This window comes from Microcaecilia unicolor, chromosome 8 (assembly GCF_901765095.1).
Source record: "Microcaecilia unicolor chromosome 8, aMicUni1.1, whole genome shotgun sequence".
Taxonomy (NCBI): Eukaryota; Metazoa; Chordata; class Amphibia; order Gymnophiona; family Siphonopidae; genus Microcaecilia; species Microcaecilia unicolor.
Genome location: NC_044038.1, coordinates 98366805 through 98383527, shown reverse-complemented (window position 1 = coordinate 98383527; position 16723 = coordinate 98366805). Strand labels below are relative to the sequence as shown.

General features: G+C 49.1%; 1 protein-coding gene across 3 annotated transcripts in view; it reads right to left on the bottom strand.

Annotated features, from left to right (window-relative positions):
* LOC115476928 (IgGFc-binding protein-like) overlaps window positions 1–16723 on the bottom strand; it is a 920282-nt gene that overhangs the window by 758522 nt on the left and 145037 nt on the right. For all 3 annotated transcript variants that reach the window (XM_030213515.1, XM_030213514.1, XM_030213517.1), the window contains one exon: window positions 9239–9271. In XM_030213515.1, the coding sequence (XP_030069375.1) occupies window positions 9239–9271 (33 nt within the window). The remainder of the gene's footprint in view (window positions 1–9238; window positions 9272–16723) is intronic.

The window sequence follows — 16723 nt, the reverse complement described above, 5'->3', positions numbered from 1 at the left end:
GGGGAGCGGTAGAGTGAATGCACTTATAGGTCAGTAAGAGAAGTTTGAATTGAATGCGGAAACAGATAGGGAGCCAGTGAAGTGACTTGAGGAGAGGGCTAATGTGAGCATAGCAACTCTGGCGGAAAATGAGTCTTCTTGCAACTTTTCACAATCTTCCCTTGATTTGACGACCCTAAACAACTTTGTGTCATCAGCAAATTTGATAACCTCGCTAGTTACCCCCACCTCCAGGTCATTTATGAAAATGTTAAAAAGCAACGGTCCCAGCACAGATCCCTGAGGGACCCCACTAACTACCCTTCTCCATTGCGAATAGTGACCATTTAACCCTACTCTCTGTTTCCTATCTTTCAACCAGTTTTTAATCCATAACAATACACTACATCCGATTCCATGACTCTCTAATTTCCTCTGGAGCCTTTCATGAGGGACTTTGTCAAACGCTTTCTGAAAATCCAGATACACAATATCCACTGGCTCACCTTTGTCGACATGTTTGTTTACCCCTTCAAAGAAATGCAGTAGATTGCTGAGGCAAGACTTCCCTTCACTAAATCCATGCTGACTTTGTCTCATCAGTCCATGCTTTAGAATGTGCTGTGTTATTTTGTTCTTAATGATAGTCTCTATCATTTTGTCCGGTACCAATTTATGTTGAAAGATGGATGCCCTTCTCTTTCGAAAATGAGCCCCATAGTGTACAGGGTCCTACCTTATGGAATTCCAATCCCTAGAAGATTGTCAGCACAATCTTTATCTGATTATAAGGTTAGATTTAAAACACATTTATTTTGTTAGGCATTCAGGTCTTAGACGCCCTTTACTGTCCATTTGTGATATGGATGCCTAATATGCTGCAGTGTTGGCATCTAGATTCTTTCTTTGGAGTGGAGGAGTAGCCTAGTGGTTAGTGCAGTGGACTTTGATCCTGGGGAACTGAGTTCAACTCCCACTGCAGCTCCTTGTGACTCTGGGCAAGTCACTTAACCCTCCATTGCCCCTGGTACAAAATAAGTACCTGAATATATGTAAACCGCTTTGAATGTAGTTGCAAAAAAACCCTCAGAAAGGCAGTATATCAAGTCCCATTTCCCTTTCTGTTCTCTCCAGTGTCTTCTCTATTTTTCTGTATTATGTAGTTCTTTTCCTCCTTTTCTTTCTTGTATTCAAGCTTTGATAGTTTTCTCATAAGCGGTATATTAAATCTTGAATAAACTTGAAGTAGTGTAGGAACGGGTACCCAGGTAGACTAGATAGCTCTTGAGTCCTTTTAACTAGTTTCTACTATGTTAAAAGCATTCCTACTTTGTGCTTGTCAACTAGGTCTAGAAAGCACTACTGGGCTGGTTAAACCTATCCATCTGAACGCAGAATAATTTGCCTGCCAGGAGACTGGTTAGGCAACAATTTGGGAAGAAGGTGGACTGTAGCCCTGGCAGGTAGTTTCTTAAGAATTATTTTGACCCAGCCGCAGTATACTAAGACGCTGTGAGCCTCGCGATTTCCTTTGTAACAAAAGGCCAAAACGAAGAGGGAGACTAGTGGTCAGAGCCTCCCCGCTACCTCCCTCCTTACCTGGACCTATGGACTGATTCGTGAGACCACAGGGAGCTGGTCAAACGGCGGTACACCTCCAGTAGGGAACGCCGGCGATCGGGAACTTTCAGCTTCCCCTGGTTTTGAAATCACCTTGAGTCCCGCTGAGCATACTCCTCCTCCCCAGCCGATAGGCGCAAGTTCCTATCTCTCTGAATCGATGGGGTCCCCCTTGGAAGGTTTCATGGGCCCTGAGGATAGTCGAGGAGAGGCTTCGCTTCTATCTGAGAAGGGAACAGAGGGTTTTGAACCCTTGGAACTGCCACGGAGTGAGGGGAGAGGAACTGAGGGTCAAAGTGAGATCCGTCTGCAGTCTTCTGAAAGGTTTGAAATTCCTAAAGAGTTGGTGGTAAAAACCAAAAGAAGTGACATTGGAAGCCTTATGAGACTTGGTTTCTAATCTGGGTCAAACTTTTCTTAAACAGATAAATGAAGTTTCACCAACAGTAAAACAGTTAGAAATGGACTCTCAAAAAAGAGAAGAGGAGATTAAGAATATAAACGATAAAGTTGAAAAGTTGGATCAGAGAATTATGAAAATTGAAACTTTACAACCTACAATGATAAAAGATTTACTGGAATAATCTTCCTTTACCCATACGCCATGCCCCCTCCCTACCCATCTTCAAATCTCTGCTTAAAACTCACCTCTTCAATGCTGCCTTCGGCACCTAACCGCTCGAGAAATATAAAATGCCCCAATCTATCCACCCTATCAGATTAACTGTTCACTCGTCCTCTAGATTGTTCACTTGTCTTTAGATTGTTCTCTTGTCTTTTAGATTGTAAGCTCTTTGAGCAGGGACTGTCCTTCTATGTTTGAATTGTACAGCGCTGCGTAACCCTAGTAGCACTTTAGAAATGTTTGTTAGTAGTAGTAGTGTTAGTAGAACATACCGTCATTTACCTTGGCATATTATATCCCAGGAAAGGAACAGAATCATTTAGATGAAAATCCTATTGATGTCTCTCTTTTGCTTGAAACCTCTGACACTGAACTTGCAACAGCCTCTACTTTGGTGGCAACTGTTGCGCTATTGCCTGACAAAAATTGGATTTTCCGTATGTTTTTCCAAAGTAAAGATGGGAAAATTAGGTTCTTACCTTGGTAATTTTCTTTCCTTTAGTCATAGCAGATGAAGCCATTACGTATGGGTTGTGTCCATCAACCAGCAGGGGGAGATAGAGAGCACTCAACTTTTCACAGTGCCTCATGGCCAGCCAGCTCCACTGCCTCTTCAGTATTTGAAGCTTCCAAAGCAGCATGGCAAACCGCAATGGGAATAACATGAACTTTCCTCACAGCGAACGATGGCCCATTAACAAGGGCATGAACTCAAAAGGAGGGAATGAACACATCCTCCTGGAGGGAATAAACTCATCCTCCTTATTGTATAACTGGAGGGGATACACGCAACCTCCTGGAGGGAATAAACTCATCCTCCAAAACATAAACTGGAGGGAATGGACTCATCCTCCTATAAGTGAACATGAATCCTGAAGACTGTTTTCCAACTTTCTCCCAAGGAAGGAACTTGCTTCACAGCATACAGACAATCATACAGGGAGGGCTCATGGCTTCATCTGCTATGACTAAAGGAAAGAAAATTACCAAGGTAAGAACCTAATTTTCCCTTCCTTGTCATCAAGCAGATGAAGCCATTACGTATGGGAAGTAACAAAACAATCCCTATATAGGGTGGGAACCGGTCACACCACGAGCTAGCACTTGTGCTCCAAAACGCGCATCCCTCCTAGCAGCCACATCCAGCCTGTAATGTCGGGCAAAAGAGAGCTTAGAAGCCCATGTTGCTTCACTGCATATCTCTTGACGAGAGAGTGCTCCAGTTTCAGCCCAAGAGGAAGAAATCGCTCTGGTAGAATGCGCCTTAAAGGCTACAGGCGGAGACCGGCCGGCAAGCAGATAAGCTGAAAAGATAGTTTCTTTGAGCCAGCAGGCAATAGTGGCTTGAGACGCTGGAGACCCTCTGTGAGGACCTGATAGCAAAACAAACAGATGATCATAGATCCTGAAAGAGATAGTAACTCGCAGATACTGCAGCAGAGTCCTGCGCACATCCAACAGGTGCAACTGCCCAAAAGATTCTGGAAACTCCTCCTTATCAAAGGAGGGCAAGAAAATAGGCTGGTTTAGGTGAAACGCTGAAACCACCTTAGGCATGAAGGAAGGCACTGTCCGAACCGTGACCCCGGACTCTGAGAATTGCAGAAATGGGTCTCTACAGGACAGCGTCTGGAGCTCTGACACCCGTCTCGCCAAAGTAATGGCCACAAGAAAAACGGCCTTTAGTGTCAAATCTTTCTCCAATGCTCGCTGAAGCGGCTCAAAAGGAGAAGCCTGCAGGGCCTTCAAAACTAGCCCCAGGTTCCTAGCTGGACAGGGTGCTCGCACGGAAGGCCGGAGCCGAAGCACCCCACTAAGAAACCGTGCCACATCTGGATGAGCAGCTAAAGACACGCCTTCAACCTTACCATGAAGGGAGGCAAACGCTGCCACTTGACACGCAGGGAATTATAGGCCAAGCCTATTTGTACACCATCCTGCAAAAAGTCCAGAATCGGCGAGACAGGAGCCCGCATGGGTGTGATCGCTTTTGAAGCACACCAAGACTCAAACTGGCGCCAAATCCTGGCATAAGCCACGGAAGTGGAACGCTTGCGGGCCTGCAGGAGAGTGGAAATGACTGTTTGAATAGCCTTTGTCCCTCAATTGCGCCCTCTCAATCGCCATGCCATAAGACCAAAGCAGCAGGCATCCTCCAGGGCTACAGGGCCCTGTGACAACAGGTTCGGTACCAGAGGTAAAGGAAGGGGAGCCTCCACTAGCATCTGTCGGAGGTCCGCATACCAAGGCCTCCTGGGCCAATCCGGGGCGATGAAGACCACTTCTCCTGGGTGCAGCCGAATCCGCAGGAGCACGCGCCCTATCAAGGGCCACAGAGGGAACACATATAGTAGGCCCGGAGGCCAGGGCTGAGTCAAGGCATCCAACCCTGCCGAGCGAGGATCCCTCCATCTGCTGAAGAAGCACGGGACTTTGGCATTTGAACTTGTCGCCATAAGATCCATCACAGGCTTGCCCCATTTGGCACATATCTGCAGGAATACTTCGTCTGCTAGTTCCGATTCTGCTGGATCGATCTGATGCCTGCTTAGATAATCGGCTTGCTCTGACCTGCAATGTGAGCTGCCGACAGAAACTGAAGATGCAGCTCGGCCCAGTGGCAAATCTGTTCGGCCTGCGCAGCCAGTACTCTGCACTGAGTGCCGCCTTGTCGATTTATGTAGGCCACTGCTGTTGTGTTGTCCGACATCACTCTGACAGCCAATCCTTCCAGGGTCACTTGAAAGGCCAGAAGCGCCTGAAACACCGCTTTCAACTCCAGGCGGTTGATGGACCACTCCGACTCCTCGGGTGTCCATAGACCCTGGGCATGCTTCCCCTTGCAATGTGCGCCCCAGCCCTTCAGGCTGGCATCTGTCACTACTAGACACCAATCGGGGAGCGTCAGCGGCATTCCTCACCGCAGCATGCTGTCTGAGAGCCACCACTCCATGCTGAGTCGGGCCGCAGGGAGCCAAGAAAGTCTGCATTGATAATCCTGAGAAACTGAAGACCATCTTTGAAATAGGGAATACTGTAGAGGTCTCAGCTGCACTCTCGCCCAGGGCACCACTCCCAATGTGGCTGTCACCGATCCCAGCAGCTGGACAATGTCCCAAGCTCGCGGGCGGGGCATCCTCAGGAGCAGACGGACCTGATTCTGAAGCGTGCACCGCCTTAGCTCGGGTAGGTATACATAGCCCGAGTCTGTGTCGAACCTGGCCCCCAAATATTCTAGAGATTGCGAGGGGGTCAGGTGACTTTTGGCCATATTGACGACCCAGCCTAGAGATTGAAGTACTGAGACCACTCTGGCTGTAACTTGATAGCTCTCTGTTACAGAGTCTGCTCTGATGAGCCAGTCGTCTAGGTACGGGTGAACCCTGATACCTTCTCGCCTGAGCAAAGCAGCTACTACCACCATTACCTTCGAAAAGGTTCGGGGAGCTGTGGCGAGGCCAAAAGGCAAGGCCCGGAACTGGAAATGTTTTCCCAACACCGCAAACCTCAGAAATTTCTGGTGCGGGGGCCAAATTGGTATGTGCAAGTAAGCTTCTTTCAGGTCTAGAGAGATGAGAAACTCTCCTGGCTGTACCGCAGCAATGACGGAGCGCAGGGTTTCCATGTGGAAATGCCGCACTCTCAGGGACTTGTTTAATTCTTTTAAGTCCAGAATAGGGCGAAAAGACCCACCTTTTCACGGCACCACAAAGTAGATGGAGTATCGGCCGTAGCCGTGTTCGGCGGGAGGTACCGGGGACACGGCCCCTTGCAAAGTCTCCTCTACCGCCGCCCATTTGGCGGCAGAACCGCATCGGGACTCCACAAACACGTCTCTTACTGGGGCGTTGAATTCTATTCTGTAGCCATCTCTGATCAGGTCCAGAACCCACTGATCTGAGGAAATATTGGCCCACTCCTCGGCAAAGAGGGAAAGACATCCTCCGATGACAGGAAGCGAGGAGGGGGCTGGCGCACCATCATTGAGAGGTTCACCCCTGAACTCCAGGCCTAGAGCCGGTGGCTGCGGAACGCTTGTCCGAGCGAAAGGAGTTCCTCTGCTGAAAAACGGGCACGAGAAGTGAACCCAGCAGAACGCCCTGAGCAGTACCTTCTAGCTTCACGGAAGCGAGGTCTATAAGAGGAGTGGACCGCCTGGCCCTTGGAGGAAGGCCTCGGCCTATCTTCAGGCAAGTGCTGGGGTTTAGGATCTCCCAGGCCTTTAACAATTTTGTTTTCCAACTCCTCACCAAATAGGAGAAGGCCTTGAAAGGGCAACTTCACCAACCTTTGCTTAGAGGCCATGTCCGCTGCCCAATGTCGTAGCCAAATAAGACGGCGAGCCGCCACTGCTACTGCCATTTGTTTAGCCGAAGCTCTGACAATATCATAAAGGGCATCAGCCAAAAATGGACAAGGCCGACTCCAGCCGTGGAGCCACATCCGAGAAGGGCTCCGCTCCATCTCCGGGCTGTTCCACTGCCTGTTGCAACCACGCCAGGCAGGCTCTAGCAGCATAACAACTGCATGCAGCCGCCTGAACAGTAAGACCTGCAATTTCAAAGGACCGTTTAAGTGCTGCTTCCAGCCTACGGTCTTGTATATCCTTCAGGGCAACTGCACCTTCCACAGGGAGGGTAGTTCTTTTTGTCACCGAAGTGACTAGGGCATCTACTTTAGGCATTGCAAAGCGAGCCAAATGCTCCTCACGCAGAGGGTATAATTGCCCCATAGCCCTGGAAACTTTCAAAGGTCCCTCGGGGTCAGCCCACTGAGCGGAAATAAGCTCTTGGATGGAGTCATGCAAAGGAAAGGCTCGAGCAGGCTTTTTGGTACCAGCCATCCTAGGATTCACAGAGGAGGCCGTGCAACTGTCAGGCTCTTCAATAGAAAGGACCTGTAGGGCATCTGAAATAAGCGCTGGCAGCTCATCACGGTGGAAAATCCTCACCGCGGAGGGATCATCCAGATCCTGTGGTAATTCTGCACCTGACTCTGGCTCCTCAGACCATGAAGGCCTGCCAGAACTCTCCGAATCCTCACAGTCCGACCACGGGGAGGGGGGGGGGGGGAGGAGGTGCACCAAAATCTGAAGGGGAATTAGCCCTTCTACGCTTTTCTTTATGCCAATTATCAGGGAAAATAGCCTCAGCGGGCAGTCCCAGGCCAGAATCCACCGGGGGGGGGGGGGGGGGGGACAATAGAAGGGGCCTCAGACGGTCCTTGAGGGAGAGCTCTTTTCAGCATGTATGCTTTATGCAATAATAACATAAAATCAGGGGAGAAAAACTCGCCCTGGGCACCCAGATCCCGTCCGGGGCTAGCCGCTCCCTGAATAGCCTCAATTCGAGGCCCCCCCCCCTCGGGCTCAGGGCCCTCCGTCTGTACGGAGGCTGTGCCATGGAGAATTCAAAATGGTGTCCGCTGCCAGCTCTGAGCGGGAAGAATCATCACTCGCCATGCTCGGGCCGGCTCTTACACCTGTATAGCATGATTTACAGAGCCCCGCTGCTGATTTGCGCTTGCCACACTGGGAACAGTGCTTTACATTCTCTGCAGCCATCGCCGAAAATGGCAGAAAAATTCAAAATGGCGGTTTCGCGCCAAAAACGCCCCGATCGTGGGCCCACCCCGGAGGAATTAGAAAACACTCTTACTTCACCAGACCGAGTATCACAGCTCTGGTCCAATAGAAGAATCAAAGAAAAACCTCTGTTCCATTTTTTTTTTTTTAATGCTGTGAGGAAAGCAGAGGTAATAAGAACTCCGGAGGCTCAGATGAGTGGGAAAGGCAGGGAAAGGCAAACCAATGTGCCTGCATCCACTGAGTGGGAAAGGACAGGGAAAAGCAAGCTAATATGTCCATATCCACGGGGGCATGGGTAAGGCAGGGAAAGGGCTGACCTATGTGCCTTCAAAGTGAAGCTGCTATAGCCTCTAACACCCCGGCTAACAACTGGCAAGCCAGGAGCCACCCCCAGGCAGATTTTTGATGGAGCTCGAAGAAGCTGCAGCCACCCTGCTTGGGGAGATAGAGAATACTGAAGAGGCAGTGGAGCTGGCTGGCCATGAGGCACTGTGAAAGTTGAGTGCTCTCTATCTCCCCCTGCTGGTTGATGGACACAACCCATACGTAATGGCTTCATCTGCTTGATGACAAGGAAAAACCCTTTTTGGGTTTTAAAATATTATTTCCCGACGTTTCGAAAGAAACACAGCGACGGAGAAAACAATTTTTGCTCCTTAAGCCTGAAATATTGCACTTGGGGGGTACCTTTTTTTAAGATACCCCTGCAAGTGCATAATAAGGTATAGGGAAAAGAAATATGTGTTTACAGAACCTGCACATGTTTCGACATTTATAACCTCGGTGAAAATGGAGAAGCTTTAAAGAAATATCAGCTCCACTTAGTTAATGTTTTTCTTTTTCTTTTTGATGTTCCCGATTTCTTAAAATCTTGGATTCAATTTATGGACTTGAGTGTCACTTTACCTTGAAAATGTTAATTTTATTTTTTAAATATTCTGTTAAAGATGCTTTCCTATACAAGATCTGTTTCTTGTAAGATATTGAATAAATGAATAAATAATAATAATTAAAAAAATATATTTTGACCCAAGGGGAGAGAGTTCACGGTTAATAGGGTCAACATGACAAGAACTCCAGATTTAAACTTCTAATTGATTTGGTGCCTTGATACTCTGGAGCCCAAAGCACTATTTCAGTATTGAACCAACATCTTGAAATAAAGTTCCTCCTAATTTGAAATAATATTAGTAGCTTTAAATTTGTTTCAGATGAACATCCAATAGCTATATTGCCCATGATTTAATTAGTAATGTATGAGATGCTATATGATATAATCTGATATTTAATTTTAATATGATCCATATGCTTACCATCTCCTAGTAGGTAAGTGGCTTTTCAACATTACCTGGCCCTTTCCAATAAACACAGCTTCAATGTAAATAAAAATGCCTGATTAACTAAAAGAACCAGAAACTAGACCTTACCTTGTGGTCTTTTAATTCATCATCATGGTATACCTGGGAAAAGTGAACACTGTGTTAATGTTTATTCTTCTATGATTTGGAAGAAATTTTGTCTAATCCCACAGAATGTTTAATCAACATATTTAAGAAACCAAGGAGCCAATAGTTAAAGTGACTTAACCAGGCAGGAGACTAACTATCTGCTGTATGTTCCAGCAAATATATGCGCACTCTTGCAGGTATTTTACAAAAGGATCTACATTATCACAGCCTTTTCTAAAATAGCACTGGAATTGGGTATTTCCCGACCAGGATATCTCAATTTCAATCATGTTCTTTAAAATTGGGCTTCACATGTATTTAGTCCAATAAAAAGATACTTTTAGGTGTGTTTCACGCCTGTTGTTGAGGGTTAGTCTGCCTGTCTATTTGTTTGTCCATCTGTCTGCCTGCATAGATTTGTTTTTGTTTTGTGCATGTGCCAACAGAGCTCTGTGTAGGGATGTAGAATAAGGTGCTGTTATGATTGGGGTCAGAACCCCTCTCAAACTTACCTCTTTCCTGGGGGTCAGCTTCTTAGCAGGCTTCTGTTTCTTTTGTCTGTCCTTTCTGAGCTGGCTCTGTCTCTCTGTGCTGGCAGCTTCCAGCAGCACGGGGCTAATTGTTTCACTTTACTACAGCTGTGTGTGTGGACGGAGTTAGCTCTAACTCTCTTTGGGTGTACTGGTTTCAAGTGCTTCACGGTGTTGCATTGGTATGGGTTGGGCCTCTATGGGTTTCAGTGTGCTCACTGGGTCAGTGTGCTGTTGCCTGGGTCTAGGGAGTGTGACATCATCAGGGAGGGCCTTGATAAGGAAGTGGTGTTGTTTCCTTCAGAGCCTTTGCAACAGTGGTGTTTGCTTTAGGTAGGGTAGTGCAGTGTGCACTTCTGACTTTATGTCTAGTTTCTCTGCTTGCTTTTGCTAAGGGCCAGGTTAGTGTTAGTGCAGTGTGCACTGGTGACTATGTGTTTAGCTTTCCTGCTTTTCCCTCTTGGTTTTGGAAGCATTGCTGTGTGTAGGGCTTTGGAAGCTCTGTTGCTGATAGAAGTACTTCAGGGTTTGGTGTTGTTAGGAACACTACAGAGTTTGCTGTTAGAAGTACTTCTGGTGTTTGTGCTATTGGGAGCATTGCAGTCTTTGCTGTTGGTGTTTGGTGCTTTAGAAGCACTTTTGGCTTATGTGTTAGCTTCCCTGCTTTTTCCTTGTGGCTCTCCTGTCTTCCCTTTTAGTGCTAGGAGCTCTTCTGGTTGCTTGCCAGAGTAGTGCTTAGGAAGCACCTTGTTAGTTTTGTATCTAGCTTGCTAGAGCAGTGCTTAGGTAGCTTGTTAGTTTTGTGTTTAGCTTGTTAGTGTAGAGCTCTGCTTGTAGCTTGGTGCTTAGTAGCACCTGTGTTAGCTTTGTGTTTAGTTCCCTGCTCTGTTAGTTTAGGGCTTAGGAAGTCCCTTTCTTGAGCAGGGCTTAGGAGCTCCTGTTTAGTATAGGGCTTAGGAAGTCCTTTTGTCAGTTTACTGTTAGAAACACTCCTGCTGGTTTAGGGCTTGGGAGCACGTAGATCAGTTTAGGTTTAGGAGTACTTCTGTTTCCAGTCCTGGTCCCTGTGTCATCCGGTATCCAGTAAGTCCTGCCGGCTACTCGAACCCAGGAGCTCAACTCCTGGGGGGCTTAGTAGCTAAGTGCAGGTGAAGCTGTGTGGACCAGTCCGGTGTGCTCCAGTCCGGTGTTCCAGTCCTTTGTCCTCCAGTCCGGGGGATTCCAGTCCAGTGTTCCACTCCGGGGAATTCCAGTCCAGTGTTCCAGTCCATGTGTTCCGGCTCGCTGGGCGGTGCCTGCAGTCCCTGCCGGTGTCGGTGTGCTTGCCCAGCGTTGGTTGGTGGGTTTTGCCTGCTGCTGTCGCTCCTCGCCAGCAGCCCAAGGGCTCATGTTTGCTCCAGAACCCAGCCCCGCGGACTCTGAACCTGAGAACCTGACAGATTGCAAAAGCCACGAGCCCGGCAAGAACCCCCGCCCAGCTGACCCAGCTGGGGTCCAGCTCCATCGTTGTTCTTGATCCTTCTATGACTCTTCGTCAGTATCGTGGGAAACTTTTGTCTCATTCTGTTTTGAAGAATGAAGCGGCAGCTGAGAGAAAACGTGTCCGGTGCCTTGGAATCGCTGAAAACCCAGTTTCAGATATGGACCCTTTCATCACGCTCTCAGAGTATCGCCGCAGCCTTGTCTTGAATCCAGCTTTGTGGGATACACCTGAAGCTGTCGCTGAGAGGAGACGTCTTGGGAATTCCACGCTCTGGGCCCAGTAGGGGTCCAGTCCCGTTCAAGCAGCGCACCCAGACAAGCCTCTGAATCCAGTCAGAGCAGCACGTCCAGCCAAGCTTCAGAGTCCAGTCCGAGGGACGCTTCTGACCGAGCCTCTGATGCCAATTCAAGTGGCGCTTCCACTTAAGCTTCGGAGTCCAGTCCGTGGGACGCTGCTGACCGAGCCTCCGAGTCCAGTCCAGAGGGCGCTTCGAACCGAGCCTCCTATCCCAGTTCAGGTGGTGTTTCCACGCAAGCCTCGGAGTCCAGTCCGAGGGACGCTGACCGAGCCGCCGATTCCAGTCTGAGTGGGGCGGTTAATCGAGTCTCCGAGTCCCGTCCAAGCTGTGCTTCCAGGCAAGTTTCTGAGTCCAGTTCGAGTGGAGCTTCAAACCGAGCCTCCTAGTACCAGGTTGGATCCCAGTTCCAACCCAATTTTTGATCTGGATCTGCTTATGACACTCCAGGATTACCGGGTTGCACTCTTGTCTGATCCAGCCTTGAAGGATACCCCTGAAGCTGCCACAGAGAGAAGGCGTGTCTCCTGGCTTGGGTTTGAAGAAAACCCAGTTTCTGCTATGGGTTCTTTTACCGCTTCCAAGCTGTTCTTTTACCGCTTCCAACTCCTATCGGATCCAGCCCTGTGGGATACTCCTGAGGCCCAAGCTGAAAGAAGGTGGCTTAGTAGTCCCGGACTAAGTGCCAGTCCCGGTCCAGATGCTGAATCCACGCTGTGGGCTGAGTTTACCCCGGGTGCTGAGGCCAGCCGTGATGCTGTGTCCACTCCGAGTTGCAGCAGTGGCAGCCAAGATGCTGAGTCTGGATCGAGTTGTAGTTCCAGTCAAGATGCTGAGTCTGGATCGAGTTGCAGTTCCAGCCGGGATGCTGAGTCTACACCGAGTGATGAGTCTGCACTGAGTACAGAGTCCAGCCGAGACAATGAGTCCACGATGAGTGCTGAATCTACACCGAGTGCAGAGCCCAGCCAAGATAATGAGTCCACGATGAGTGCTGAGTCTACACCGAGTGCAGAGCCCAGCCAAGATGACGAGTCCACGATGAGTGCTGAGTCTACACCGAGTGCAGAGCCCAGCCAAGATAATGAGTCCACGATGAGTGCTGAGTCTGCACCGAGTGCAGAGTCCAGCCGAGATGCCGAATCAGAATTGAGTTACAGTCCCGGGCAAGATGCTGAGTCTGGGTCAAGTTGCAGTCCCGGGCAAGATGCTGAGTCCGGGTCAAGTTGGAGTTCCAGTCCCAGGCAAGATGCTGAGTCCGGGTCGAGTTGGAGTTCCAGTTCCAGTCAAGATGCTGAGTCCGGGTCGAGTTGGAGTTCCAGTCCCAGGCAAGAGGCTGAGTCTGGGTCAAGTTGCAGTCCCAGTCAAGATGCTGAGTCCGGTTCAAGTTGCAGTTCCGGCCAAGATGCTGAGTCCGGGTCGAGTTGGAGTTCCAGTTCCAGGCAAGATGCTGAGTCCAGTGTGAGTTGCAGTTCCGGCCAAGATGCTGAGCCCGGATCAGAATGCAGTCTCAGGCAAGATGCTGAGTCTACTCTGAGTTCCCACTTCAATCAAGATGTTGAACTCCTCCTGAGTTCCAGCTCCAGCCAAGAAGCAAGGTCCAGTCTGAAGTCCAGTTCCTGTCCGGCTTCAGATTCCAGGATGGGTGTGGGCTCTAGCCCAGTTCTGGCTGCTACAGTGGAGTGCCAGGAAGTCAAGGAAACTGTGGACTCCTTCAGGAGATGGTTCCTGTTGAATAGAACTCCACTTGTTGCATCCAAGACTCTGACCCTGCCTAGCAGCCATTCTAAAGAGCCTCGTGGCGGCCAAAGCCATTCTGGTTTCCTAGTTCCAGATGTACTTGTCACTTCCTGCCCAGCTGCCCAGATTTATGTTGTGAAACCCATTGGGAGATTTCATCACAGCTACCCATGGAGACCTAAATTGTCTTTTGAGACCTGGAGCTCCCATGGGGACACGGGAGCCTTGAGGGGGAGGTGCTGTTATGATTGGGGTCAGAACCCCTCTCAAACTTACCTCTTTCCTGGGGGTCAGCTTCTTAGCTGGCTTCTGTTTCTTTTGTCTGTCCTTTCTGAGCTGGCTCTGTTTCTCTGTGCTGGCAGCTTCCAGCAGCATGGGGCTAATTGTTTCACTTTACTACAGCTGTGTGTGTGGACGGAGTTAGCTCTAACTCTCTTTGGGTGTACTGGCTTCAAGTGCTTCACGGTGTTGCATTGGTGTGGGTTGGGCCTCTATGGGTTTCAGTGTGGGTCAGTGTGCTGTTGCCTGGGTCTAGGGAGTGTGACATCATCAGGGAGGGCCTTGATAAGGAAGTGGTGTTGTTTCCTTCAGAGCAAGGTTGCCAGGTGGGCGGTTTTACCGCCCAATTAGGCGGGTTTTCGCCAGCAGCGGCGGGAAAATTTCGCCGGCCGCAGGATGCGGTTTTTTGGGCGGTTTTCCCGTCGCCGCTGTGCGAGTTCGGCGTTTTTTTCCGGGGCTTCTATTGGTCCAATTCGGTCCAATAGAAGCTTTTCCGGGGCTGCTATTGGTCCAATTTGGTCCAATAGAAGCTTTTCCGGGGCTTCTATTGGTCCAAATTGGACCAATAGAAGCCTTTCAGGGGCGGGGCTGAAGTCAGGGATGACGTAGGGGGCGGGGTTAGTGACGTGGGAGGTGGGCTTAGTGACGCGGGGCGGGGTTCGGTGACGCGGAAGACGGGGATTGGTCACGGGCGGTTTTTGGGCGGGTTTATGGCTGTTTCGGGCTGGGAAAATTTTTCCCAGCTGGCAACCCTGCTTCAGAGCCTTTGCAATGGTGGTGTTTGCTTTAGGTAGGGTGGTGCAGTGTGCACTTCTGACTTTGTGTCGTCTCCCTGCTTGCTTTTGCTAAGGGCCAGGTTAGTGTTAGTGCAGTGTGCACTGGTGACTGTGTGTTTAGCTTTCCTGCTTTTCCCTTATGGTTCCCCTGCTTTTCCCTCTTGGTTTTGGAAGCATTGCTGTGTGTAGGGCTTTGGAAGCTCTGTTGCTGATAGAAGTACTTCAGGGTTTGGTGTTGTTAGGAACACTGCAGAGTTTGCTGTTAGAAGTACTTCTGGTGTTTGTGCTATTGGGAGCATTGCAGTCTTTGCTGTTGGTGTTTGGTGCTTTAGAAGCACTTTTGGCTTATGTGTTAGCTTCCCTGCTTTTTCCTTGTGGCTCCCCTGTCTTCCCTTTTAGTGCTAGGAGCTCTTCTGGTTGCTTGCCAGAGTAGTGCTTAGGAAGCACCTTGTTAGTTTTGTATCTAGCTTGCTAGAGCAGTGCTTAGGTAGCTTGTTAGTTTTGTGTTTAGCTTGTTAGTGTAGAGCTCTGCTTGTAGCTTGGTGCTTAGTAGCACCTGTGTTAGCTTTGTGTTTAGTTCCCTGCTCTGTTAGTTTAGGGCTTAGGAAGTCCCTTTCTTGAGCAGGGCTTAGGAGCTCCTGTTTAGTATAGGGCTTAGGAAGTCCTTTTGTCAGTTTACTGTTAGAAACACTCCTGCTGGTTTAGGGCTTGGGAGCACGTAGATCAGTTTAGGTTTAGGAGTACTTCTGTTTCCAGTCCTGGTCCCTGTGTCATCCGGTATCCAGTAAGTCCTGCCGGCTACTCGAACCCAGGAGCTCAACTCCTGGGGGGCTTAGTAGCTAAGTGCAGGTGAAGCTGTGTGGACCAGTCCGGTGTGCTCCAGTCCGGTGTTCCAGTCCTTTGTCCTCCAGTCCGGGGGATTCCAGTCCAGTGTTCCAGTTCGGGGGGTTCCAGTCCTGTGTCCTCCAGTCTGGGGAATTCCAGTCCAGTGTTCCAGTCCGTGTGTTCCGGTTCGCTGGGCGGTGCCTGCAGTCCCTGCCGGTGTCGGTGTGCTTGCCCAGCGTTGGTTGGTGGGTTTTGCCTGCTGCTGTCGCTCCTCCTCAGCAGCCCAAGGGCTCACGTTTGCTCCAGAGCCCAGCCCCGCGGACTCTGAACCTGACAGGTGGCAAGGAGCCACAACAGTCATCAGAATCAATAGAGACCCTTGCAAAATCTGAATGCTGCAGCATTTGGGGAGCCTGGGCCCCACCTACCAAACAAGCAAAAGGAGAAGAGAGGACATTATTGTAGCAGGAAGAGAGGCCAGGCCCCACCTGCTAAAGAAGCAGACCTGCTGTGGGAGAGATCATTCTGGAGGTGGGGAACCCTGCTGTCTGCTGAAGAAAACCAGGTAGGGAAGGGCAGGATAGGGTAGGGCTGTGCTGGGACCCCCCCCCCGCCCCCCCCCTGCCCCCCCCCCCTCCACACACACAGCTGTACCCTACTTTCTGCAGACTTGGATCACTCCCTCATTCACCATCCTATCTTCTAGTGCACTCACAAGCCTCCTCAAATCTATCTAGTTAATTTTAAATAACCAATTTACAATATAGTAGCCCTCACATTTTGCGGGATCCTAGTTGTTTCCCTGAGACCTTTAGTGAACTTAGGCCTTTTTCATTTTATTCTCTATTTCCATCTCTCCACAGATCCATGGACAGCTGAAATTAAAACTTTACCTAATTAGTCAGTCACTATTTAACAGTAGCACTTGGAAATTTATAATCTAACCTTGGTGCCTGCAGAAAATTCTGCAACCTATCAGGGTTTCTTTTTCTGTGCAAAATTCTGCCTTCCTGCTGTTAAATAATTGAACGATGAAGAGATGATCTTTCTATTCATTTTTTAATTGAATAGTGTCTGCCATATAATTCAGTGTGCAATGTAACAGCTCATACATCTAGCCATTTTAAGATTTGCTCCTCTGCAGGATCCCACTCAAATAGATCTACTTTTAGGGTTGTGTAAGGCTTTTTTATGTTGGTTCATATACACTTTGTTTCCTTAGCTGTGTTTTGTTGTTTTCTTGTTTTTATATTGACACTATTTTGCAATAGCACACACTAAAAATAAAAACTGCACTGCCAGGAATGCAAAGGAGTCCCTGCAGCTTGCTGCCATACTCCCCAAACCTCCATAATCCCTGCATCCTACCTCACCTGTGATCCAGAAAGGTATAGGAGAGATCCACAGTTATTCCAGTCCTGTCTGTCTCTATAATATTGATTTATGACACTGCAGATCAGAGACCAGTGTCAATTTAAGCCTGGTTCAGGCTTTGTGTTAGCCAGTGCCATTTTGTAGTGATGGTTTATGTTCCCT